We start from the raw sequence: 22221 nt of genomic DNA, 5'->3' as shown, positions 1-22221 counted from the left end.
TACAATTAGCGTCGGAAGCCGTAATATTAGTCAGGTGATCGGCTAGCGCGGCGTCTCACCCCTAGAACGGTGCCACCTGACCTGTAACCTGCTGGCGGTGGTCACCTTCAAACGCGCACGTGACGTAATTGCTCCACGTCTTATATATCACGTGCAAGTAATCCAACCTCCACATCTTATCGGAGTCATCAACCATCCCTCATTCAACTACCTTTCAGCCTCATCGCCGCTCGTCAACACCGCCAAGATGAGCGCGCAAGCATACTACGAGCTTTACCGTGGGAGCAGGTATGCCTCCGGCCCTGATCTGAATCACTGGCACTAGTACTAACCGCCGCATTCACTTTACAGTCTCGGCCTCTCACTAACCGATACCCTCGATGACCTGATCAACGAAGGGCGCATCGAGCCCCAACTCGCCATGAAGATCCTCTCTACTTTTGACCGAGTCATCACTGAAGTTCTGGCGGATAAGGTTCGGACGAGGTTGACATTCAAGGTATGGCAGCCCTGGTCACAGCTCCTCATTGTTCATGCGTCCTGAGGCTATTGGGATATATGCTGATTATGTTTGTTTGCGTGAACAGGGCCACCTCGACACATACCGCTTCTGTGACGAAGTCTGGACGTTCCTGATCAAGGATGTCAACTTCAAGCTCGACAACCAGCAAACTGTCTCCGCGGAGAAGGTCAAGATTGTGAGCTGTAATAGCAAGAGGCCTGGGGAGGCGTGAAGTGAATTTTACAAATGATATGGGCATCTGGCATCTGATATGATATTATGGGGCGTTTTTCTATCTCGTTTTTCCCTGGTAGCAGGGCTTCTGGGCATTGTGGTTGTCTTACTTTCCTGGCGTTAGTGGGACATATTCATCGCATCGTTTGTGCTGACATCAGGTACCGAATTCAGCAGATAAGACTGATACCCGAATGAAAGCTAGCATAGTTGGTCATCACCGGAGTATTCGGCTGGCATGGTGTTCGTAGTACAGTACATACTCATTTGAACCCAGGAGGTCGACCGGAGCCTAGCCAGCCCTTGAGGCTGTCCAGGCACCCCGAATGTGGACCCCGGGAGCGTGGGGCATCTGCCCCGTCACTAGATCGCCGCTGCCGTGACTACCAACGCGAACTAAATTATTTCGCGTTTATCCATCATTCGCATTTACTTCAATGATGCCATTCAGCATTTCGCTCGCATAATGACGGATGGCGACTCTCACTCCGCGCTCGCAGATATCTCAGCCAGTTCATCATGCCCAGAACACTTCCCTGGCTCGCAGCGGGGCCCGGGAAGACGAAACGCGAATCGAACCCCCCGGCCACAGAGATAAAGTGCACTTCCAGCCCGCGACCTCGTGTCAAACACGAAGTTGAAACTCTGACCAAGAGGGAGTCAAAGAGGGACTTCCTGAAGTCATGTACGCATTGCCTATCTCAGTCCTTGGATCTCTGTTGGATGGGTTTAAACTGACCGTCACTCCTAATCTATAGCTCCCAGTCCGCCTTCCTCTCCAATCCACCGTTGCCCATCGGAAGAGTATGTCTTTATCGTCCTGAAAGAAAAAAAAAAGAAAAGAAAAGCTCTCAAATATCTCAGCATTGACGTTCTCCTCCCAGATTCCTAATTGAAGGCCTCGACCACGACGATATCTACATGATGGTCGAAGACGAATTCTACGCCGTCGCACAAACATTCACGCGCCACCTGCACTACGCCGAATTCGTCCGTCGGAAAAGGGAAGCGAAGGACAAGAATGCGGCTGCTATTGCGGGCATCGCTCGCCCGACGGATGGGATTACACCTGTTAGTGAGGTCACAAAGAAGAGATATAAAGCTGAGGAGCTTGACAAGAGGCAGGAGGACGGTCTGGTCAGCGTCCTCGGGGAGAGGGAGAAGGTGCGGGGTGAGGATGGAGGGGATGAGGAGGAGGAGAGTTCGTGGGCGGGCACGCATTTGCAGAATTTAATTCTTAGTCCGAGACGGGCGAGGAGTTTGTTTGGCTTGAAGGGCATGAGGTCTTCGACGAGGGCGGCGGCGGGGCTTGCGCAGGGTTCTGGGACTGGATTGGGGGCCCAAGAGCGTGATGGTGGGTTTGATGATGGCGACGATGACCGTGTTCGCGTGAAGAAAGGAAGAACGGAGCCTGCTCCTGCCCTACTTGATGAGACTACTGATGACGATGACGATCTTGATGCTGGAGTAAATCGGTCCAGTCCCACAATTGCGAGAAGAAGCGTCCCCTCGAGCTCAACGGCCCAGCGGCCTCATTCGATGCACCGTGTTAGCGAAAATGGTCTCGACAGTACGGTGCGCCAACCTACGACCGCTACGAAAAGGGGCAGCACCTCATCGAGCTCACAGTTGCTGCGTTCCTCTGCTACCTCAACACGCCCGACTGCCGAGACGCGTCTCCCAAGAGACGTAAAGAAGGAGCCAACTACGGGGGCAAAAGTTACTCCTTCGAACACTGTTCAAGCTAAAAGGAGATTGGTATTTGATGACTTTGACGAACTTCCGGAGCTGCCCAAGCCTACTGTACAATCTGAAAGACGCCGGTCCCTCTATACCAACAACAAACAGAAGAGACTCCAAGATAAGGACACGGGGTCGAAGAAATCACGCCTCAATGAAGTACCGACTTTTCTGATCTGAAACACCCATCTGCGACTAGCAAGTCGATCTTGCTCTTTGTCTATTCACCATTTTCAACACATACGCGTCAACCACGTCATTCTGCGTCGATAAGCGGTCGCGACACCTTGACGCTCAGCCTCCGAACTTGGCTCTTAATCTTATCCCTCTTCGACGGTTCGTCCTCGGTGGTGTTTACTATGGCGTCTTTCTCGAGTACCGTGCGGCTGTGCAGGGTGATTGCGCTGCGATATCGTCAGAACCGATGATATGCGTAATCAGGCTTAAGGATACGAACTCATCATCGGCGAAGAACGACGGCAGTTCTTCCTTTCGAAAGTTTGTTGGAGGGCCCTGGAAATCGATCATCAATACTGCGCCTGCAATATATGGCGACGAACTCACAATTTCTATAACTTGATGTTGGCTGCGTGTGAACGGGCTTTTAATGAGACAGTATATTTGCCGAAAACAGTCCATGATTTCGAAGTCGGTTGGCTTTTGTTTTTTGCGTCGAATTTCGCGGAATAACGAGGGTCGATGTTCTGTGTGCGGTCGGCCACTATATACAAACGGACCGATGCAGCTGGATCTGAATGTGGAAATGAGGGTATGCTACGCAGGCTGTGCTTTCGTGAGACAGGATATCGAACGAGGGACTATGAATAACGCCAAAACAATCAAAAGACAAAACGAAAGACTGATCGCTGAAGCAGTGGATTGTGATAGAGAGGTGGAAACTATTTCCAGGGATCTGGGACCTGGGCGTTATATACATAATGGGTTTCAGGCGCGACAGGATGGATCTACAGACTTGGGTGGATCGGCAATCTTGTGGCACGGAGCCAAACTTCGGAGGTATGTGCTGGCTTGGTCCTCCCTGTCTAGCATTTCGACAGCGCATTCCTTTGACCATCTTTCTTTCCGTTGCCCTATTAGACAATGACCCAGAAACTCGGGCGCCAGTCGTGAGCATGAAGCCGGGCAAGCACAAAAGAATGATGTTTATTTTCTTGATAATAAAGCGCAGCAACCATGGGCACTATTTCTTCAACGCCGGTTAAGGCTAGGATGTTGCACCAAAACAGTTGATGCGCAGCGTTTGCTCCAGCCGTTGTTTGGTTCCCTTGCATATTACCAATTGAATCTCCATACTGTCACTCGCTGTCGTCCCAAGGCACCGAATGAGAATTTCGCCGAGGAATGGATGCGCTGGCTGCCTGGGTGCTTGACCTTCTGTCTGGGTCAATCAGCAAGCGAGTGTCTGCACTTCCTTTATCTCCGAAAGGATGCTCTACCAAAGAAAGTTCAGCTGCCAAACGCAACTGCACGAAGGTTGGACTCGACTCGGAGAGATCGCCCTTGGTGTCTCGGAAAGCAGCAGTTCCTGCTCCCTCCCGTCTCATGCAATCTGCACGCTTTGACGAAGAAATTCCGGAACTTTTACTGGACTCTTGAATTCACTCCACATAGCATATCGCATTGACACGTATTACGAATCGACGGAACTACCTCTCTGAGTTCCTGTCAACGATCGCTGCGGTAATCTCAACCGCTTAGCCGCAGAATGTATAGACAGTAAATGGCCGAACATTCCACATTGCCTTTCCCATTCTTCAGTGACGGGTGGCCCAGCATCGACACATGATTGGGCAAGAACTTCGACGGAATTCAGTCTCCTCCGATCCTGACCAAGGGCTCGGTGCCTGGCGCCTTGTGCCTAGTACAGGGAGAGCTGAGTTCCCGACGCGTTTATACGCAGTCCTACATATCACGGATCAACTATGGAGTCATGGCATGCTTCGCGGATAATAGAGTGAAGATACGGCTTGGCCGATCGTAAGCCTAAGAGATAAGACAGCTCTGGCCTCTGCTCCTTGCTGCCGCTGGGTGTAAGGGCGATTCAGCATATGCGCCGTCCGGGTATGCGCGACAGTCAGTGGTGCACGACAGCCCTCGACGTGCGCAGGGAATTGCCAGCGGTCCGACCGAGATTGCCGAAATCTGCCAGTGAATTGGCTGCCAGCTGGAGTCTGGATGTGAAGTTCGTGAAGTGGCTTCTGGGCCGATCAACAGTCCAGGATGTTTAGCGCCGCGGGGGATGATTGTCCCGCTCCGGCTCACCTTGACCCTTGGGCCTTTGCTCCTCCGCTCCTCTGCTGTTCTGACTCGTCGTGACTCCTGTGCTTGTCTCGACATCGCTGCGTCGGCACCATTCAAATCGACTGGAAACCTCCGGCACCGAGCGAAGGGATGACGGGAGTGTAGTTGGTTCACTTGCCCTCAAAGTACTATGCCAATGGTTCATTCCAACCATCCCTGCGCAATCAATTGAACCTACCGCATCGCGCCCTGGAGACCCGCCTGGCCGAGCTTAAAACTGGTTCGGTCAAATGCTCCGAGAGCTCAGACCCAAGTCGCGACTGGAGCATTTACCTGCCGAGATAATCCAGGAGATATTCCTTCGCTGCCTGGATCTCAACCTCCCTCGAGCCTCAATTTACCTGGGCCGGGCGCTCTCCAATCCCACCCTCTATACATGGCTCGTTCGGCTTGCGTTCGCGAAAGCAGACGGCGATGGAAAGCGCTTCCTCACGCAGCACTTCCTGCCTCCTCTTGACTCTGTTAGCTGGATTGGCAATGACGAGTTAAAGGAGCTTCGCACTCAAATCCTTGAGTGCCGATGGTGCACCTTGCCCTTGATTCGCAGCTGTCAGTTGGCGTTCCTGGAACATGTTTTTAGATATCAACAGCCCGAGTTTGAGGTTATTCCCGATGACAGTCATCTCCTTGATGGCTTCGCGGGGTGGTTTGACAATTTAAAGCCCTACGCTAACTCCTCAAATGGGCAGCGCGGCGAGATTGATTTGATATTGAGAGCCAACCGACCGGGACGCGGCGAATCCGATGCCTCCAACCCCAAAGCCTCTCACGACTATAATGTGGCAGTGTGGTTCAACCTCGGAATTGTCGAGGTCCTTGCAGCAGGACTCACGCAATGCTCAGGGAAGATCTACTTTGAATTCCCATACTGCGAAGGCTCCCCTCTTCCCAACAAATTGCTTCGCGCACCCTGGACAGAGGAGAAGCTCGAGTTCCTGCAGCTCCTCTCGACAAGAGCATTCCTCGACAGGGATACCGACTGCCACCTCGCCACTCGCACGCTACGCAATCTAATCCGAGACCGTGATTTCGGCACGTTTGCGCGACTGCTAGGTATGCACGTGCGGTTCGAATGCTACGCATTTCCGGTACCCTGGCCGTCTAACAGCGTGGTGTTTCGGGCAGCGCTGAAATATGCGGATGAGTATGATGATCCTTTTGTTCGGTTGCTGGTTGAGGAGCGGTGGGGCGATATTGAGCCTGGGGATCTTGGGCTGAAGGAGGCGTTGATGAGGAAGATGTTGACCTTGGGGTATGCTTAGGTTCTGTATGCAATGGCTTACGGGCATGCGGTTAGAGGACTGGGCTCAAACATATCATCCTGGTAGAGCGCAGGGTTGAAGGACTACAAGTCTATTCATTATTCCAAGGCCGTTAGCCATATCGGTCCACAGCTCTCAGACGTGCTGATCGTGGGCTTCTGTATGGGTCGGGCTACAGTCCTATCTCGTAGCCTAGGGAATGACTATATTGATATTAAGCTTTACATGGCTGTGACATAAGTAAAAATATCCATCTACTTTGGCTTTTTCAGCGCTGTTCAAGCTTTCCAAACTTTCTGGTGGATGAGCAACCAGTTTGTCAGCGCTTAGTCTAGCTTAGTGACCAATCCGTAATCAACGTCATAACCCTTCCTTCTCCAATTCCCGCGCTTCTCAATCTTCACTGCAGCAGCTCCAGCCCATATAGCCCTTGAGCCCTCTCTTCTACCTCAACTCTCATGTTTCCCGTGCTGCGAAGAGCCACCCAGCTAGCGCAGCATCTATCGCCCTCCCGCATCGTCGCAAGACCGTCCGTTCCAAACCTATCAGTTTCCAGAGCTTTCTCCATCCCCGCACCACGCGCCATGGCCGTAAGTAGACTACTTTTGCAGTCTCATGCAACCCCTTTTACTAACAAGTTGACTCTTCTCTATATATCTAGACCGGAAACAAAGACAAAATCACCAACTGGGTAAATCCCAACGACAAGTCCGGCGAGTTCAAGCGCCAGGCGTCGGTCTTCCGCAACTGGATCTCGCGCGAACAGGGCGCGGAGTTTCCACCTGAGAAGGGGAGGTATCATTTATATGTCTCTTATGCTTGTCCTTGGGGTATGTACTCTATTCTCCTTCGTGATTAGAGCTATGATTGTGGGGAAATTGGCTTATACGAGATTCACACTCGCAGCACACCGAACCCTCATCGTTCGCAAACTGAAAGGCCTTGAGGATCTCATTACCTATACCTCTGTGCATTGGCACCTCGGCGAGAAAGGCTGGCGCTTCGCAGCCCCCGACGAGTCCATCCCAGGCCCGCACACAACCCCAGACCCTCTCCACAAAGACTACACGCACCTCCGCGAGATCTACTTCGCCAACGACCCCGACTACACCGGCCGCTTCACGGTGCCCGTCCTGTATGACAAAAAGACCAGCCGCATCGTGAGCAACGAGAGCGCCGAGATCATCCGCATGCTGTACTACGAATTCGACGATCTCATCGCCCCCGAGTTCAAGAAGGTCGATCTCTTCCCGTCTACTCTCCGTAAGGACATTGAAGCTACAAACGAGTGGACGTACAACGACGTCAATAACGGGGTCTATAAGTCTGGTTTCGCGACGACGCAGGAGGCATACGAGAAGAACGTCACAACGCTCTTTTCCTCGCTCGATAAAATTGAATCTCATCTTGCGAGCTCAAAATCAGCCTACTACTTCGGCGATAATATCACAGAAGCAGATATCCGGCTCTTCACAACAATCATCCGCTTCGACCCCGTCTACGTCCAGCACTTCAAGTGTAACCTCCGCGACATAAGGTCGGGATACCCGGCTATCCATGACTGGTTGAGGAGGCTGTACTGGGATGTTTCTGCGTTCAGGGAGACGACGGAATTTGAGCATATCAAGAAGCATTATACGAAGAGTCATTCGCAGATTAATCCGTATGGAATTACGCCTTTGGGTCCCGTGCCGGATATTCTTCCTAAGGGGGAGGATGTTGCTGTTGTAAGGAAGTAAGTGGTTTTTTTTGTTCATTGATCTGTTGTTACATTATCCATCTACATATTGAAATGGGAAACGGAAAGCGACACTGCCAAAATAAGCTTCCATTGCTATAGTATAGATCAAGCCACTGTCACTGTCACTTTATCGCAACAATGAGATGCACAAAAAAAACTCATTCAGATATTCCACCATCCTCTATACCGTACACTATATAAATCTATCCTAACAGAAATGGTCTAGACGGACACCAGACCGACCGCGACCCAGTGGAGCGGTCCGTAACTAAATACAAAGATGAGAATCGAGCAGAAGGGTGAAAGTCCCAGGCTTCCAGGCAATGTACATTGGTTCCGTTCTGGGAAATTAGAATAAAACTCCGGTGAATGCTTCTTCGCAGGACGCCTTGCCATGCGAGGTTAAATGTGCTGTAGTAGGAAAGAAAAGTGTACCAAAATGGCGGGCCACGAGGGTTCTGTTGGCTCGTGGAAGTATATGGGACAAAGGTGGTACGGTGAGGAAGGAAGCATTTGCGGATGGCTTCGCAAACGAGAGAATTGAATGAATTAGTATCCATTGATGGAATCGTGGCGTTGCATTCAAAGCGGTCGGGTTAGGGTATCTCGGTAAACGCTTTTGAATAGCCAACAAGGAAAGTAAATGGTTTCAGGTGACGAAGAAGATGAAGGGATCCGATCTGGTCCAAGTGCTGTAGGTTGAGGTCAATCACCTAATGGCGAGGTTTGACAACGCTGATTTGACGTGGGTAAGCGGCTTGACACTTGAGGTCGGAGGCAGATGTCTGCCTCAGCCTGGCGCTTGTCCTGGCATTTCCCTTAAGGTAAAGGTGTGATCCTCACAAGAGCGGCGGGCCAATGCCCGTTCATTATCACGACCCAGTAACTCTTATCTCAATCCGAGCATGCGCTTTGAGTTCTCGTAGACAACGTAACTGATAGACACTGCTGGTGCGACCTTGAGAAGGTTGGGTGTAAGCCCCTTGTAGAATCCGCGCACACCTTCACTCTGGACTGTTTTGCGAGCAACATCCATGACGCTGGTGTAGGTGGTTGGATGCAGGACAGTGCCTTGGGCCTGCATTCGAGTTCGAAGAACGTTCAACGGATAGACGACCGACGCGCTGACACCTCCACTAAGGGCACCGATTGCGCCCGTTGCAAAGTTGGAGAGCGGGACATCATCCTCATGGCAGCCGTGCTGGCGAGCTTTCCGGGCAAGAAGGGTGCGTTTTAGGTATTCGAACGTTGATAGATCAATGGCGGCGTAGGGGAACATTCCAATCAGACCAAGCGGCAGGCCACGAAAGAATCCGAAAATGCCATTTTTGTTCCAGACCTTTTGAGCTGTCGCTGCTATGAGCTGGTTTCCTTTTAGACCGCCTTCGACGACTTCACATTGCATTCGGCTGGTAAAATATGTTAGCCGTCGAAGCGGCAGAAAGGGGTACCTAAGGACTTACAATTTCAGGGTATCAAGAGGGTAAACAAAGCATCTGAGTCATGTTAGAACGGTCCGTATGGAGAACGGATCCGGGTAACATACTGCGCAACCATTCCACCACACCCACCAGACAGAAATTGTGAAGTCGGCCGCAGCCGTTTGGGATCGTTGTGGCCCTCGAGGCGGGCAAAGGCCCGTTTGGCAGACTCATAGGCACCAAACTTGATGGCTGATTCAGGCATAACTTTTACAACGTTTAAACCGTTGCCTTGGCCCGTCAGCGATGCTCAATCACCAGAGACGTCGGTCACATACCCGCGAACAGACTCCGAATACCTCCGGCCCTCCATAGCTCTTTCACTGCATTGGCCAGTGACTTTGATGCTCTCCCAGCTGCCTTGATCGGAGCTCCCTCTTTGGCGGCATTGACGGCGGGCGATTTGGGTCCGGTTTTTGCAATGAGATATACTTTCAGACGATCCAATGGGGCAGTTGCTGTCCTGGACACGGCGCCTGCAATACCACCAGCAATGAAATAACCTAGTTGAGGAGTATTCTCGGTCAACTTCTGTTCATAATATCGAAAGGACATCCACATGGCGACGGTCCTGGGTATGGGCAGCCACTCCAATTCTGGATCACCGTCACAGGCTGAAGGATCATTCGCAAACGCAGGCTGCGGAGCTTCCGCATGGGCTGACGGGAGGAGGGTTGTCAAAATGTGTGCTGGGAAAGTCTTGTGCAAAAATGTCTTGATAGCCAAAATATAACGTGTAAGAAACGAGTGGTCTGTACCTAAACCCTGCAGATCGTTGATGTGGACATCTCCTTCCGGGTTTAGATTTCCCGTGGCCGAGTAGTATGACAGGACGGCGTGCAGGTCGTAGGACGAGTAACCGGACAGGAATAGAAGGAAGTCCCTGCATGACACGAAGCGATCAGCGAGGCTCCAAAGAGGCCCTCGTGAGATACACACCTCCACTCTGGATAAGTAATAACACCATCCTTATTTGTATCCACATCCGCAAAGAACTCTTCTATCTTGGCGTTCGAGACCGTGAGGCCGGATTTCGAGAAAGCTGCTTTGAGCTCGCCCTTGTCGATTTCCCCATTATGGTTGTGATCAATGCTCTTGAAGAGCTGCCAAAGCTCATGCTCGGCGCGGTCGACAAAGGCTCGGAACTCTAGGAATAATTAGGTTGATTAAATCACCAGCTGGAGCCAGCTGTTCGAGTATCGAGATCTGGTCACGATCAATGACGTGTGATCTTACCGAAGTATTCGATGCTCCCATCTCCATTGGCATCGACTGACCGAAAAATATCCCGCAACATAGTATCGGCATTCTTCAAGGCTACCAGACGCAAAAACGTTAGTACCAGCGCTACCGGTCAGGTGCTAGTGAGAGCACGAGATGAGGTCATGGAGCAGCTCACGGTGATCGATCTTCCTCAAGCCCTTCTTCAGCCCATTGTAATCCAGGCGATCCTTTTTCTCAGCACCCAGGCGCGTCCAGAGCCTTGCGACTCTTTGGTCGCATTCATCCTTCGACTCGCCGCCGGCCATATTGGGTTCGAGTCAAGTTTCTTATCGGCCTTCCGTCATATTTTTAAGGAGGGGTCAAGAAATCGTGAACTGAGGGTTTTCCCGCGTCTGTAGGGGAGAATTTGCGTAGTGATAGCAAGGGCATCGAATCTGCAAGCTATAAAGATAACGAGAGAGTTGCAGATATCAAAGATTGGGGTTCGAGCCCGATAATGGCCATGAGAAATCCCCCAGCGATGATTTGCTTTGTGAACCATCGCTGGCGGAAGAAAATATATTCCGAGTCCGACTTTACGTCCGAGTTCACGGGACCTGAACGGCCTCACTATTCCCCTTCAGGAAATCCATGCCCTCGGACCATCGCAACTTCATTCTTACCTCTACTATACTGACTCGCTCACGAGGGGAACGGATTATGCCGGTCTACAGCTAGCATCATACGACCTATATTCCTAACTAGGGGCTTGAAGTACCTGGTGTCGCCAGTTAATTCTGCCATTTGTCATGATGAGATGATTGGAATGAACTTCATCAAATTCGACGAACCTATACATCATGGCTGCCAACTACTGGGCATCAACCCAGCGCAAACACTGGCTGTTTACACGAGAGCGTCTGGCTGAAATTCGTGATGGTTTCAAGGAGAAGGAGAAAACCGCCCACTCGCAATTCCCTTTACCAGATCAACGACTGCTGAATATATACTTCAGTCAGCGTAAGGACAAGTCCTATAGATAGAAGAACTCAAGCTAAGCGGCAACAGAACTCATAAAGCTCGGCAAACGGATGTCGACCAGACAGCAAGCACTTGCCACAGCTCAAGTGTATATCAAACGGTACTATACGAAGAACGAAATCAGGAATTCGAGCCCCTATATCGTTCTCACGACAGCTTTTTATCTTGCCTGTAAGATGGAGGAGTGTCCTCAACATATCAGATTTGTTGTGGGCGAGGCCCGAGCTCTCTGGCCAGGTAAGCTGATTACCCGGAGTATCTCGTGATCAAGGCTAATGCATCACAGAGTTCATTGCCCCCGATGTCTCCAAGATAGGCGAGTGCGAGTTCTCTCTGATATCCGAAATGCATTCCCAACTCATCGTGCATCATCCGTACCGAACGCTATCAGACCTCCAATCTGAGTTAGCTCTTACCACAGACGAAGTCGCGCTCGCATGGTCAGTGATTAATGACCACTATCTCACCGACTTGCCGCTCTTATACCCGCCGCATGTCATCGCTGTTATGGCAATCATTGTTGCTGTCGTCTTCAAACCGAGTAGCCAGACAGCGTTTCATGGCTCTGCAGCCCCGATAGCTGGGGCGATGCGAGATGGTGGTATGAATATCCTGGCGGCCTTCGGGGACAAGGGAGGAGCGGGCCCTCCTCCTAGAATCCAGAAACTTATCGCCTGGCTTGCTGAAAGTGAGGTTGATATCAAGGCGGTCATCGAGTGTACGCAGGAATTAGTATCACTCTACGAGGTTTGGGAACAGTACAGCGAGAAGAACTGTAAGGAGCTCCTAGGACGAATGGTCAAAACCAAAAGCTTGGACAAGTGAATATTTTTGGGGCCTTGTTCACGAGAACCCAGCGTCTGGATAAGCAGTGCGTTTAGCAAGCATTGAATCTCCTTACGACGTTATTGTTTTTGCCCTCGAGGATACCGAGGCTACGATCATATGTTGTCCACAGCCATTGGCGTTAGCATAACTACTCCCTTTGCGTTCTATACGAACCATTGTTTCAATCCCTTGCCTGCTTCAACAGAGCCCACTTCTTGCACGAGTATCCTGCTGGGATTATGAAATGAGGGCATTGTTCTCTAATAATGTTCATTCTTCAGATTCCCAGTCAAAGGAGTAAACAAGCTGATTATTACCTGACGAAATCCTCATCTCATCTCCACATAGATTATGTAATTGTTTTACAGGACTAGAGTGGAATGAACGAGGCGAATATGCGATATCGTGCGGGAAGGCAATGCTACGCCTGCAGATACCTGCTGAGATTATGATAGCAATGATGATGATGATGAAATTGGCTGCAAAGATAATTATCAACATGCCTTCTATCCTAATATCCTGTATTCCTTGACTCACTCGAATCGAGGGAGAGGATGTCCCGGGACATCGATGACTCAAGGATTGAGACTGGAAGGTGGCGCAGGCTGCGAGCAATGTTTGAAGCCGAAGGAGCAAAGCCACATTTGTGGCTTGTGCGCGCCTACTGCAGGACCTCGAATGCTTTCTGATCATTTCCTCGATCTCCGTTATCAGTGAGGAATCAGGTCTTATTAGTCGTCAGTAATAATAATACATACAGAGTACCTAATCCTGCGGAGAGAGCTGACTTCTTTCTGCAAGTCAAAATTGATCCCATCTCAGCGGTTGTCATCTGTAACAACATCTGTCGCAATGTGCTCTGTCACCTGATAAGAATTGGCGCCGTCCTTCCAGAATGAATGGAGAATGGCACGCTGGTCCATCAGGAAGGGAAAGTCGCACGGTTCCATGGAAAGACCGGGGAGACGTTGGGAGCAAATCATCGATGACATTTGTTTGTTGTGGGCGGGGGCTCGGATCATTTGGTTGCAAATCATTGTCCGCTCTCGTGCGTAGTGGAAATTTGCCAGCGCATGCCCTGCCTATCTTCGGAAACGCCTGCCGCATGATTCAGTTTCAGACCTCCAGGCATTCTCCAGGTCCTCGATGGAACGTCGCCAAAGCAGCCAGGGATCAAACGTGACTCAAGCCGGTTCGAGGGATGTCAAGCATGACAGCGTCGGTAGTCTGACCGTTCGAGGCCGGTGCAGCAGCAAGCGAGCTCTGAGCGTTCTTCAACATTCCTTTGTGCACCACTGCATCCACGGATTGTCCGCCCAATCAGTACCGACCCACCTTTCCCCTCAGTCGCCAACTGCGAGGCTGTACCATGGTCTCCTGCATTAATGCGCAGCCCAGCAGAAATTAATATCCTTCTTTCAGGGTCGCTGATGTCTCAACAAGGAGATGATAGGCAGACAGTTGGCGGCCTTAAGCGGCTAAGCCGGTAGGGAAATCTGATCGCTTCCAGCAGCCACCGACTCTGGTCGAGGGCAGTTGCATCCTAACCGGATAGGGCTAGCGTACTGATAAACGTCATTTAGCCCCACATAGTAGCCGCCCAGTATCAGAAACCAACATCTGATTGGTATCCTTGCACTAAAAATTATAAGCAGTCCCACTTGATGCAGATTGATGCTAAATCGGTTGGGCGAAGTCCAATGGTATCGCCACTGAGCTCCCGCTCTCCAGAATCTGGTTGGTTCGTGGCCGCCCTAAAACTGGTGCGTGACCTCAGACTTGCTGTTAGCGCCGAACTTGTGGAACAAGCGTGTAACGACGCTTACACCACGCTCTGGGGCGCAGATTGCAGGCAAAAGCTGGGGCTGGGAGCGGTAGCGTACGGTAATTTACGGCTCAAGCCCTTGAGGTGGGAAATGGGTCCACCTCGACCACTTCAAACTCAGCCCCAGCAGCGATGAAGAGGTGAAAGTGCAGCCCCTCTTGACTTGCCTTCGACTTTCATCTTCATCCTCTTTTCTTCCCTTCGGTCCCGCCATCCGTTCTCCATCCCACACTGCGTAAAATCAGCCCAACCTTCCACCACCGCTCACTTTCTTCTCTCCTCAGCTATTTCTATTCTTCCTTCTTTCACCCCCTGCGTTACTATCATATTCTCGTTGTACAGAATATTCCCCGTTCGCATTTCGGCTAACTCCTTGCCATCTTTCCTTTCCGTCAACTCAAAAGTCCTGCATTGCTCAGCGTCCATCGACTCTGGTCCTTGCTTGTATCGACTTCTACGTGTACATTGACCATTTCTACGACCTAAACGTGCTTATTCGCGACTCGTCGTCTCTAAAACGCTACCGTCAATATGTCGACTTTCTTCTACGGACAGCACCAGCAGCACCACCAGGCCACTCACCATGGCGCCGCCGCCCACCTGCAGTCAAATAACCACCATGGCGGACGCTCCCGAAGGGGTCCCAAGATGGCCGCTCACAATGCTCAACGCCAGTTCCGTGGTGTCAAGAGTATGAGGGAGCTGGCCGAAGCTCCGTCGGTAACTGCCTTCCGTGCTCGCTTTGAGGCTGGGCGGTCTTTCGACCTGGACGACGACCTAGAGTTTTGTCCAGGTCTTCTGACTGAAGACGATGTATGTTCTTACCTGGATGAAATTCTCTAAACTAGAGAATTCTCTTCATCAGCATTGTCAAGAATCCCTTAATTGACTCGAACTGTTCCAGCTGCACTCGATTCATTCTTCTGCTTCGGATCGTTCGTCTCTTTCCAGTGGATCACCCGACACCTCTCCGATTCAGCACCAGATCCAGCCGGTTCAGCAGGTTACGCCGTCCATCTCCTTGTCTCCCGCTTCTTCCAATACGTACCTCCACTCAGGGGTCACCGGTAATTATAATCAAGCGAGCTTCCAGCAACCCTCGGCTACCCGTACTCGGAAAGTCATTCCTATCATCAACCCCAACACTGGAATGACTATGACGAGCCCGCCAACGTCCATCTCCCCGGCCCATATGCAGAACGCTCAGCGTCGGTGGTGAAGGTCATGACCTGCCAAGCCGTCTCTTTGCTGGCAAGAGCCATCACCGTCCACCCACGACATTTCCTTTTCAATTTCGCTCAGCTTCTGCATCATCGGTCTCCCTAACCGCGGGTCATAATATTCTCTGTTTTTTTTTCATTCTCTAATCGTTTGACACGACACTCGAAACCTTACGATCAACCTAAACTCACCTTTTCTTGATTCACGAACTCGCGGAGCATAAAAGGATACATTGTTTTTGTTTGTACATACACACCTCACCGATCACGATTTCCTAGATTGATGCTTCTTCGACTACCTGCGAGCGACGGCGCCCTGCGATTCGATTCTTGCATTCTCCAGCGATACCACCTAAATACCTTGTTTTTCTTCTTTCGGTTAGGGAAAAACCAAAACACCGATGATCGGCCTCGGGGTTCAGGCCGGCGATGCGATGATGTATAGAAAGCAGCGACTTTGCCATTTTGGGCGGCACGGAGTTGTTTAGTTTCTTGGAGTACTTTTGGCGGCTTAGCGAAATCCGCTTAAGCTGTGTTTCTCATTTGGGGGTTATGGACCTGGGTACAAATTTGGGTGGGACGGATTTTCATGCGTTATAAGGATCTATCTATCTAGAAAGGCGGGAACGATATACGTCTTGCATCGGTTGGGATTTGTTCAGCTTGTCTCTTGTTTCGGAAGGTTTGCGATTGCATATGTCTTGTCCTGTCTGACCTCTCTACTTTGTTTCTGTTTCTGCTTCCTGTATATGGTTGGGACTGGTGCCACGCTGTCCCTATTGATTTAGGTCATCTGGCTGTGAATCCATAGACTGGATCAGCGTCAGCTTCAATTCTGGTCTCCTACGGGATGGACCTCAATAAACTACTCTTCGCATCTCTTTAGCTACGTCTTCCGAAACATCTTCATGACAATACGGCTCGTAGCTCAAGTTGGTGAAGGAGTAGCAACTCTCCTTATGTATGGCATCAATGCAGGTGCTGTTTATAAGGTGATTACGTTTACTGTTCATCAAGATTGGCAGGAGTCGGGTTCCTACTCAATATTGATGCATGCTGTACGTGGTCTTGAACAGTTGGATACATTGAACCTTCGTAAAGGCGATCCATATATATACATCTACAGGTCAACTCCAAACACCAACATAGATAGTTAATGTTTGTTAGACACGAATAGCCACTGAGAGCATGAATTCGAACCTAGCAAAGCAAAAAAAAGCGATGAGCCAAATTAGATAGAATAGCTTATGTATGGACAGGCACCACTTCCTACAGGACTGGAAGGAGCGGGGGTCTTATTCCGCTGAGAAACGCCAGCCCCTGCGCTGATATCTTCTTGAACCATCACTTCTTATCAAGCCAGAGCACTTTTAAACTCACGTCTCTACCTCTATCAATCGCAGTTGCTACTAACGCTACTCCCGTTATTCGAAATAAGAATGCCCCTAGGATCAACAGACAATACAAATCTTGGACGGAAACCACATCCAGACCTCAAAATAGGACCTTGAAAGCCCCGGCCTTATTCAAACTTCCTCACTATTAACATGCTTTAAAGCAACATCCGCCAATCCGAAACATCCTCAAGTAACCTCGGCTACGAGTGACAGTTCGGCGACCTTCCCCAACGCAAGCAATTCGGCGATGAGTATTCATGACGTCACCAGGCCAACCTCAAATCCACCGAGTGTGGTTGGTCGCTGGAGAAGATGACGTTCAAGCAGTCGCAATTTCTGGGCTGCGGCTTGCTGGTCTCAGGAGCTGCTCGTTTAAATGCCTCACTGCCTGTCCTGAGATTTGGAGCTTTTCCCGTACGTTCGTCAAGTTCCTTCATACAAACAGACTACTCTTCCAAGGTGAGCTACTGCATATCCATAGATTGCTAGAAGTGTCAGGCAATTAACCACCCGAGACAGAGTCAAGAATCTCTAATCCATCACATTATGTCTTTCATCCGTGCAACATCCCGCTTGTCGGGCTCTCTCAAGCAGACCATCCCAGTCTCAACCCGAGCTACCTCCGCATTCCACACATCCGCCGCCCGCTCAGGTTTGAAGGAGGATAACCACGGTCAAAGTAAGTCAACTCTCCCGTTTCGTTCAATCCAGCAAACATTATCCCCCCAATCTTTTCGATATCTTGCAAAGAGAAGAAGAAAAAGTACTGACAGACGTCAGCAGACCGCGAAGAACTGTCCAACCACTACGAGGCCGAAAAGCAAGACCAGATCAAGAGCCAGAAGGAAGGACGAGCTAAATGGAACCAGAACCTGGCTAGCAACAGCGAGGCTTCCGTGAAGGCTGATCGGGAGGAAATCAACCCAAAGGAGAGCTTTGTTGACCTGCAAGATCGGACGAAGAATGAGCCTAACAAGAAGGCTTAAGCTTAATTTACCTATCGACGTATAGTGTTTAGCTGGGCGAGCCTGGTGCTTCTAGCTGGCTTTTGGCGTTTTCCTTTCTACTTTACTTTTGTTGTACAATGGTAATGGCTACTGCTTAGATGAATAGGAAGAACTGAGACTTGGACTGTTCAGTCACTCGCATCTGCCCACTGGTGCTTCAAAGAACCAACTGCACTCGCCGGCTCAAGCTGCAACTATTGATAAGAACCATTAGCAGGAAGCCTGCCACCATATCACACCTTGCTCGCAATAACAAAGAAATGCGACTCAGGATCACACTCCGCCCACTTAGGCGGGATAAACGAGTCCGTCCTCTCATCAACAATCTCAAAACCCATTCCCCGCAAAAGGACCCTCCACCCCTCCTTCGTCAAACACGTGCATATTATCTCCTCCCCCATGAATCTGGACGTGATGCCCTGAACACAGAGACCATCCCCACCGTACCCCGCTCGGAGGGATTCCTTCGGCATATTGTCTACCGTCAACGTGCAGATACATAGGAGTCCGCCGACGCCTAGCCACCTCGTCCACTTGAGCACGAGGGATGAGATTTCTTCTCGCGTGAAGGGGAATAAGGAGAGGACGGCGAAGATTGCATCTAGTTTTCCTCCTTCCTCTTGCCCCTCCTGGCCTTTGTTGCCATGATACTCAAACCCCCTCATATCCCCAACCACAAACCGTCCCCTGGGTACATTCTTCTTAGCCTTCTCAACCATAGCAGGCGACAGATCAAGTCCCATCACATCATGGCCCAGCGAATGCAGCGTCGAAAGAACAGGTTTACCTGTGCCGCACCCGTTATCGAGGACTCTGGCGCGCCGGGGAAGTCGTTTACCCGTGTTATGAAATCCAGCAGACCGGTGTCGTGGGCGAAGGCGGATTCGTAGGTGAGGCTTAGGGTGTCGTAGTAGGTTGAGTTTAGGGTGGGCATTTTTGGTTTGGTGGAGATTCGTGGGGGGGTTGGGGTGTGTTGATGTGGATTATTTGCCCCAGAGCTTCAAGAAATCTTGCTCATGGTATTCAAGGTAAGAGTCCTTACCAGCTTTGCAGTCAGACTCGAGGAGGGGATATCAACCGGTATATATCCCCTATGCTATTGCCGTTTGATAATACTTCGAAGGAAGTATAAAACCTAGATTAATTGGTGTAACCCATGGACTTAAATGATACCTATAGTAGGCATATACCGGCTGGACCCGGATATGAGACAATTTGAAGGGCAAGAAGTTGATGTTATGCACTGAACTACGGACATGGACTTACTAATTATCCTGGGCGTCGGATTCCAAGGTACCAACACCCTGAGTAGTTTTTATTCATACTTTTGCCCAGACCTGCAGCATTGCGATGGGGCCAAGAGGGATTTGGTTTGATATGAGGATCCCCAGCTGACCATAAATATACTTGGTAAGGAGTATATAAGTGTACTGTACTTGCAAATAGCTGCTACCTTAAAACGCCTCGCACGGTCCCACCGGCCAAGGAGTGTCCGATCCCGAACCCAGGGTCTAGCCCAGAGCAGATATGAAACTGAGAATCAACGCCATTGCGCCGCTAGACAGGTAACTGAAGCCTGACAAATTGACAACAAAGACAGCTCATTTCAACAAGACGATCAGAATGACAAGAACTATAATCAGCCCGATGATCGTCATCATGCTCCAGTTGTCTCCAGCACTCCTGCGAATCTTGTCGATGCGTCGGCGCGCATTATCCAGTCTGCTCTGATGCCGGTCGACATCCCCGTCCATGCCATCTAACAGCGCCACATGGCCGTCGAGCTCATCTCCAATCTGGATGCTCAGCTGATGCTGCCGCCCAATGGACTCGCCCAATCGATCCAACTGCTCATCCTGTTCCCGCATCGTTTGTTCATGGTGATCGTAGATCTGTTGATTCGACATGTCCGTCGTATCCATGCCCTCGGGTGACGGTGAGTCGCGGTATGGTTGGAACAGGTTGCGTCGGTTGAGATCGTCCTCTGCGTCGGCGGAGTTGTCCATGAAACGGACCGACTTGGACGGCGGATGCTGCGGAACAGGCTGTTTGAGGTCTGGCGATGAATTCTTGACGTTGGTGAATCGCGGAGATTCTGTCCGGTCGTGATCGGGTGGACTGGTGGGACCGCGGAATTGCGACGAGAGGTCGCTGTACTGCGACCGGAGATGGACCAGTTGGTCTTTTAGATCGGAGGCCGCTTCGTCGTTTAACTCTTCTAGTCGTGTAACGTCGGATTGGACGTTTTCGATGCCTTCTCGTAGGGATTCGAGGGAGCGAGAGATTTCGCCATCTTGACTGTTGGGCTCTAGATCTAGCGAGATGGCTCGTTGGCGTTCGAGGAGGGAGAGCTTGATGTGATCGGCAAGGAGGAAGAGTTGAGATGGGTTCGGCATCGTGAAGTCAGTGTAGATGGGTTCGTAGGTAGATTGAGGTGAGAGAGCTGGGCCAGAGGATGACAGTGACGGTGATGAGGTTGGCGATGGGCAACTGCCAACTGCGGAGGTGAATCAGCGCTAAATTGCGAACGGACGATGGGCCGAGCGTCCAGAATGCTGTCAACTTCAAAGACTGAATAACGGCTGGAGAAGTATTTGCTGTCTAAATCCGTCCTGCTGGTTACGTAGCGGCTGTTCTACTGCGCCTGATTGCCGGGCAGTGTCATCGAGCAGTGATTACTGATTAAGCAGTCGACATGACCTCCCGTCTTGCCTCCCCGCAATACCGAACGATTGCCCGCCTCAACGTCTACTTTCGCCTCATCTTCCACCATCCGATCGACTTCCGCTCGCCCTCCATCCCCCCTCCCTCGTATTCGATAACCCCTGACTGATAACCCTCCCCGCGACATTCTTTCAATTCCAGCCACCGTGTGACACTCATGAGCCGTCATTCGGCACTATTGTTCCAGCCTCCACCAATACAACACCACAACGGACGATCCTTGAAACATAGCCTGAGCATAGCTCTCCTTTGCGCAGGGGGGTCATCGCTAGCTTACTATAATTTGGAGGAAGCGGGGCCTTCGTCCCTGTCAGAATGAAGCTCGAGCAGTTCCTCGCGATGGAGGTCACTGACCAGGATGGACCCGTCGATTTGCGCGGGCTCGAATACGTCTCGAACTATGACGACCACCTCATGTGCCCAATCTGCCACTGTCCTTTCATCCGACCACTGCGCCTTGGATGCGACCATGTCTTTTGTCAGACGTGCTTGAACACCGCCATCAGAAGCTTCGCCGCCGGTCGGGACGACTTTACCTTTGGCGGCCATGGACGAAGCTTTACATGTCCGACTTGCCGCACCCCTACGGGAGATGTCTATCACAATGTCCCGCGACTATTAATAAATATGTGTGATGATCTCCGGGTGCGCTGTCCGTTCTCAAGTGAGGGCTGCGATGAGATTGTTCCGAGGGGTCACGTCCAGTCCCATGCGGACAAGTACTGCGGGTATAAGTTGATGGACTGTCCTAGCCCCGATTGCGACCAGCGGACTCGCAAGAAGGATTTGAGCCCAGAGAATAAATGCATGCATGAGCTACAAAACTGCCTGCGTTGCGATGCAGATATCATGGAGCAGGACTACGAGGTATTTCCCCACCCTTGCTGCTGCTGCTGCTGCTGTTGCGCAACCGCTAATTTGTCTTCTCCATGTAGGAACACGTCAAGGAGCTGTGCCCGAGTCTCAAAACAACCTGCCCTGATTGCCAAGTCACTGTCTTCAATAAAGCCCTCCGCGAACACATCGACGCTTGCCCCGAAGCAGTGCACCCTTGTGCCGCGTCCAAATACGGCTGCCCCATAAAAATGAAGCGTGCAGAACTGGGAACTCACGAGCAAAGTTGCCCTCTCATCACAATCGGCCCGTACTTTGAAGCTCAAAACTCCCGTCTGGATTCAATGGAACTCACAGTCCGCCATCTCCAACAACGCAACGAAATCCTCGACGACGGCCTCGCCTCAATCCGCTCCACACTGGTTGAATCATCTCGCGCCTTCTCCCCTCAGACTAACGACCGCAATGCCGATAACCACAATCCGGACCCTCCACCATCATCCAACGACCCCTCAACAACCTACCTCCTCTCCCTCCACGAATCTCTCCGCGAAGAAGTCACCCAGCTCTCTCACGCAATATCAGACCTCGACGCCCGCGCAAGCATGGCCATCATGAATGAGACCCTCCGCCTCAAGGAGGAAATGACCCTCACTGGTGCCGCGGTGAACAGTGTCCGCATGCAGGTCCAGTGGCTCATGAACCCGCGGCTGCATCAGGGTCAACGGACGCAGAACGCGAGTAGTTCTAATGCGGGGACTGGGGTGGGCGGACCGTCGAATAGTAATGGACATGGATTGCTGAGGCTGAGGAGGTTGAGTGACACGGGAAGGGAGGGTACAAAGCTTTGAGCCGTGCTC

The 22221-nt window shown here is 51.1% G+C and overlaps 14 protein-coding genes across 14 annotated transcripts; 8 read left to right on the top strand and 6 right to left on the bottom strand.

Moving 5' to 3' along the window:
• Positions 1-197: 197 nt before the first annotated feature.
• On the top strand, positions 198-960 carry BDV17DRAFT_275757 (transcription initiation factor IIA subunit gamma). The gene is made up of 3 exons (XM_073759255.1): positions 198-288; positions 352-499; positions 588-960. Exons 1-3 carry the CDS (start codon positions 248-250, stop codon positions 732-734), a joined length of 336 nt encoding a protein of 111 aa, XP_073610827.1. The 5' UTR covers positions 198-247; the 3' UTR covers positions 735-960.
• A 295-nt stretch (positions 961-1255) lies between these two features.
• On the top strand, positions 1256-2870 carry BDV17DRAFT_301379 (uncharacterized protein; the record flags this gene model as incomplete). The annotated part of the gene is made up of 3 exons (XM_073764243.1): positions 1256-1421; positions 1495-1540; positions 1621-2870. The coding sequence occupies 3 exons, from the start codon at positions 1256-1258 to the stop codon at positions 2654-2656; spliced, it is 1248 nt and encodes a 415-aa protein (XP_073610826.1). The 3' UTR covers positions 2657-2870.
• On the bottom strand, positions 2733-3115 carry BDV17DRAFT_295892 (uncharacterized protein; the record flags this gene model as incomplete). Its single annotated transcript, XM_073763178.1, has 3 exons — positions 2733-2880; positions 2934-2989; positions 3041-3115. 3 exons carry the CDS (start codon positions 3113-3115, stop codon positions 2733-2735), a joined length of 279 nt encoding a protein of 92 aa, XP_073610825.1.
• Positions 3116-3686: 571 nt separating this feature from the next.
• Positions 3687-4160, bottom strand: BDV17DRAFT_224673 (uncharacterized protein). The gene has a single exon (XM_073755673.1). It carries the CDS (start codon positions 4039-4041, stop codon positions 3793-3795), a length of 249 nt encoding a protein of 82 aa, XP_073610824.1. The 5' UTR covers positions 4042-4160; the 3' UTR covers positions 3687-3792.
• Positions 4161-4751: 591 nt separating this feature from the next.
• On the top strand, positions 4752-6408 carry BDV17DRAFT_275751 (uncharacterized protein). The gene has a single exon (XM_073759254.1). The coding sequence runs from the start codon at positions 5029-5031 to the stop codon at positions 6058-6060; it is 1032 nt and encodes a 343-aa protein (XP_073610823.1). The 5' UTR covers positions 4752-5028; the 3' UTR covers positions 6061-6408.
• A 50-nt stretch (positions 6409-6458) lies between these two features.
• On the top strand, positions 6459-7902 carry BDV17DRAFT_224652 (glutathione S-transferase family protein). Its single transcript, XM_073755672.1, has 3 exons — positions 6459-6650; positions 6722-6890; positions 6967-7902. Exons 1-3 carry the CDS (start codon positions 6519-6521, stop codon positions 7797-7799), a joined length of 1134 nt encoding a protein of 377 aa, XP_073610822.1. The 5' UTR covers positions 6459-6518; the 3' UTR covers positions 7800-7902.
• A 623-nt stretch (positions 7903-8525) lies between these two features.
• On the bottom strand, positions 8526-11036 carry BDV17DRAFT_224641 (calcium-binding mitochondrial carrier protein). The gene is made up of 7 exons (XM_073755671.1): positions 10682-11036; positions 10519-10599; positions 10222-10429; positions 9561-10165; positions 9348-9513; positions 9265-9297; positions 8526-9210 (listed from the first exon to the last, which is right to left on the bottom strand). The coding sequence occupies exons 1-7, from the start codon at positions 10809-10811 to the stop codon at positions 8691-8693; spliced, it is 1743 nt and encodes a 580-aa protein (XP_073610821.1). The 5' UTR covers positions 10812-11036; the 3' UTR covers positions 8526-8690.
• Positions 11037-11143: 107 nt separating this feature from the next.
• On the top strand, positions 11144-12488 carry ssn8 (cyclin-dependent protein serine/threonine kinase regulator SSN8). Its single transcript, XM_073755670.1, has 3 exons — positions 11144-11505; positions 11554-11763; positions 11813-12488. Exons 1-3 carry the CDS (start codon positions 11346-11348, stop codon positions 12349-12351), a joined length of 909 nt encoding a protein of 302 aa, XP_073610820.1. The 5' UTR covers positions 11144-11345; the 3' UTR covers positions 12352-12488.
• On the bottom strand, positions 12489-13148 carry BDV17DRAFT_224597 (uncharacterized protein). The gene has a single exon (XM_073755669.1). The coding sequence runs from the start codon at positions 13045-13047 to the stop codon at positions 12625-12627; it is 423 nt and encodes a 140-aa protein (XP_073610819.1). The 5' UTR covers positions 13048-13148; the 3' UTR covers positions 12489-12624.
• Positions 13149-14552: 1404 nt separating this feature from the next.
• BDV17DRAFT_224585 (DUF4452 domain-containing protein) lies at positions 14553-15536 on the top strand. The gene is made up of 2 exons (XM_073755668.1): positions 14553-14992; positions 15084-15536. Exons 1-2 carry the CDS (start codon positions 14711-14713, stop codon positions 15396-15398), a joined length of 597 nt encoding a protein of 198 aa, XP_073610818.1. The 5' UTR covers positions 14553-14710; the 3' UTR covers positions 15399-15536.
• Positions 15537-17342: 1806 nt separating this feature from the next.
• Positions 17343-17782, top strand: BDV17DRAFT_295886 (uncharacterized protein; the record flags this gene model as incomplete). The annotated part of the gene is made up of 2 exons (XM_073763177.1): positions 17343-17475; positions 17580-17782. The coding sequence occupies 2 exons, from the start codon at positions 17343-17345 to the stop codon at positions 17780-17782; spliced, it is 336 nt and encodes a 111-aa protein (XP_073610817.1).
• A 254-nt stretch (positions 17783-18036) lies between these two features.
• BDV17DRAFT_285039 (class I SAM-dependent methyltransferase) lies at positions 18037-18737 on the bottom strand (the record flags this gene model as incomplete). Its single annotated transcript, XM_073760635.1, has 2 exons — positions 18037-18614; positions 18665-18737. 2 exons carry the CDS (start codon positions 18735-18737, stop codon positions 18037-18039), a joined length of 651 nt encoding a protein of 216 aa, XP_073610816.1.
• A 238-nt stretch (positions 18738-18975) lies between these two features.
• On the bottom strand, positions 18976-20520 carry BDV17DRAFT_224527 (syntaxin family protein). Its single transcript, XM_073755667.1, has one exon. The coding sequence runs from the start codon at positions 20197-20199 to the stop codon at positions 19405-19407; it is 795 nt and encodes a 264-aa protein (XP_073610815.1). The 5' UTR covers positions 20200-20520; the 3' UTR covers positions 18976-19404.
• On the top strand, positions 20521-21776 carry BDV17DRAFT_224526 (putative TRAF-like signal transducer). Its single transcript, XM_073755666.1, has one exon. It carries the CDS (start codon positions 20843-20845, stop codon positions 21608-21610), a length of 768 nt encoding a protein of 255 aa, XP_073610814.1. The 5' UTR covers positions 20521-20842; the 3' UTR covers positions 21611-21776.
• Positions 21777-22221: the final 445 nt, after the last annotated feature.

The sequence above is a fragment of the Aspergillus undulatus genome (genome assembly GCF_047715775.1).
Source record: "Aspergillus undulatus strain CBS 261.88 unplaced genomic scaffold BDV17scaffold_77, whole genome shotgun sequence".
In the NCBI taxonomy this organism is placed as follows: domain Eukaryota; kingdom Fungi; phylum Ascomycota; class Eurotiomycetes; order Eurotiales; family Aspergillaceae; genus Aspergillus; species Aspergillus undulatus.
This window is presented reverse-complemented; position numbering and strand designations above follow the sequence as displayed.

Coding starts and splice junctions, on each gene's coding strand:
- BDV17DRAFT_224597 (XM_073755669.1), bottom strand. CDS start 13,047: ATGATCAGAAAGCATTCGAGGTCCTGCAGTAGGCGCGCACAAGCCACA.
- BDV17DRAFT_275757 (XM_073759255.1), top strand. CDS start 248: ATGAGCGCGCAAGCATACTACGAGCTTTACCGTGGGAGCAG. Junction 289..351: donor GAGCTTTACCGTGGGAGCAG/GTATGCCTCCGG, acceptor TTCACTTTACAG/TCTCGGCCTCTCACTAACCG. Junction 500..587: donor GGACGAGGTTGACATTCAAG/GTATGGCAGCCC, acceptor TTGCGTGAACAG/GGCCACCTCGACACATACCG.
- BDV17DRAFT_224641 (XM_073755671.1), bottom strand. CDS start 10,811: ATGGCCGGCGGCGAGTCGAAGGATGAATGCGACCAAAGAGTCGCAAGG. Junction 10,166..10,221: donor ATTACTTATCCAGAGTGGAG/GTGTGTATCTCA, acceptor CGTGTCATGCAG/GGACTTCCTTCTATTCCTGT. Junction 9,514..9,560: donor TATTCGGAGTCTGTTCGCGG/GTATGTGACCGA, acceptor TGACGGGCCAAG/GCAACGGTTTAAACGTTGTA.
- BDV17DRAFT_224673 (XM_073755673.1), bottom strand. CDS start 4,041: ATGAGACGGGAGGGAGCAGGAACTGCTGCTTTCCGAGACACCAAGGGC.
- BDV17DRAFT_224585 (XM_073755668.1), top strand. CDS start 14,711: ATGTCGACTTTCTTCTACGGACAGCACCAGCAGCACCACCAGGCCACT. Junction 14,993..15,083: donor GTCTTCTGACTGAAGACGAT/GTATGTTCTTAC, acceptor GAACTGTTCCAG/CTGCACTCGATTCATTCTTC.
- BDV17DRAFT_275751 (XM_073759254.1), top strand. CDS start 5,029: ATGCTCCGAGAGCTCAGACCCAAGTCGCGACTGGAGCATTTACCTGCC.
- BDV17DRAFT_224652 (XM_073755672.1), top strand. CDS start 6,519: ATGTTTCCCGTGCTGCGAAGAGCCACCCAGCTAGCGCAGCATCTATCG. Junction 6,651..6,721: donor CCGCACCACGCGCCATGGCC/GTAAGTAGACTA, acceptor CTATATATCTAG/ACCGGAAACAAAGACAAAAT. Junction 6,891..6,966: donor CTCTTATGCTTGTCCTTGGG/GTATGTACTCTA, acceptor TCACACTCGCAG/CACACCGAACCCTCATCGTT.
- ssn8 (XM_073755670.1), top strand. CDS start 11,346: ATGGCTGCCAACTACTGGGCATCAACCCAGCGCAAACACTGGCTGTTT. Junction 11,506..11,553: donor GAATATATACTTCAGTCAGC/GTAAGGACAAGT, acceptor AAGCGGCAACAG/AACTCATAAAGCTCGGCAAA. Junction 11,764..11,812: donor GGCCCGAGCTCTCTGGCCAG/GTAAGCTGATTA, acceptor AATGCATCACAG/AGTTCATTGCCCCCGATGTC.
- BDV17DRAFT_224526 (XM_073755666.1), top strand. CDS start 20,843: ATGAAGCTCGAGCAGTTCCTCGCGATGGAGGTCACTGACCAGGATGGA.
- BDV17DRAFT_224527 (XM_073755667.1), bottom strand. CDS start 20,199: ATGCCGAACCCATCTCAACTCTTCCTCCTTGCCGATCACATCAAGCTC.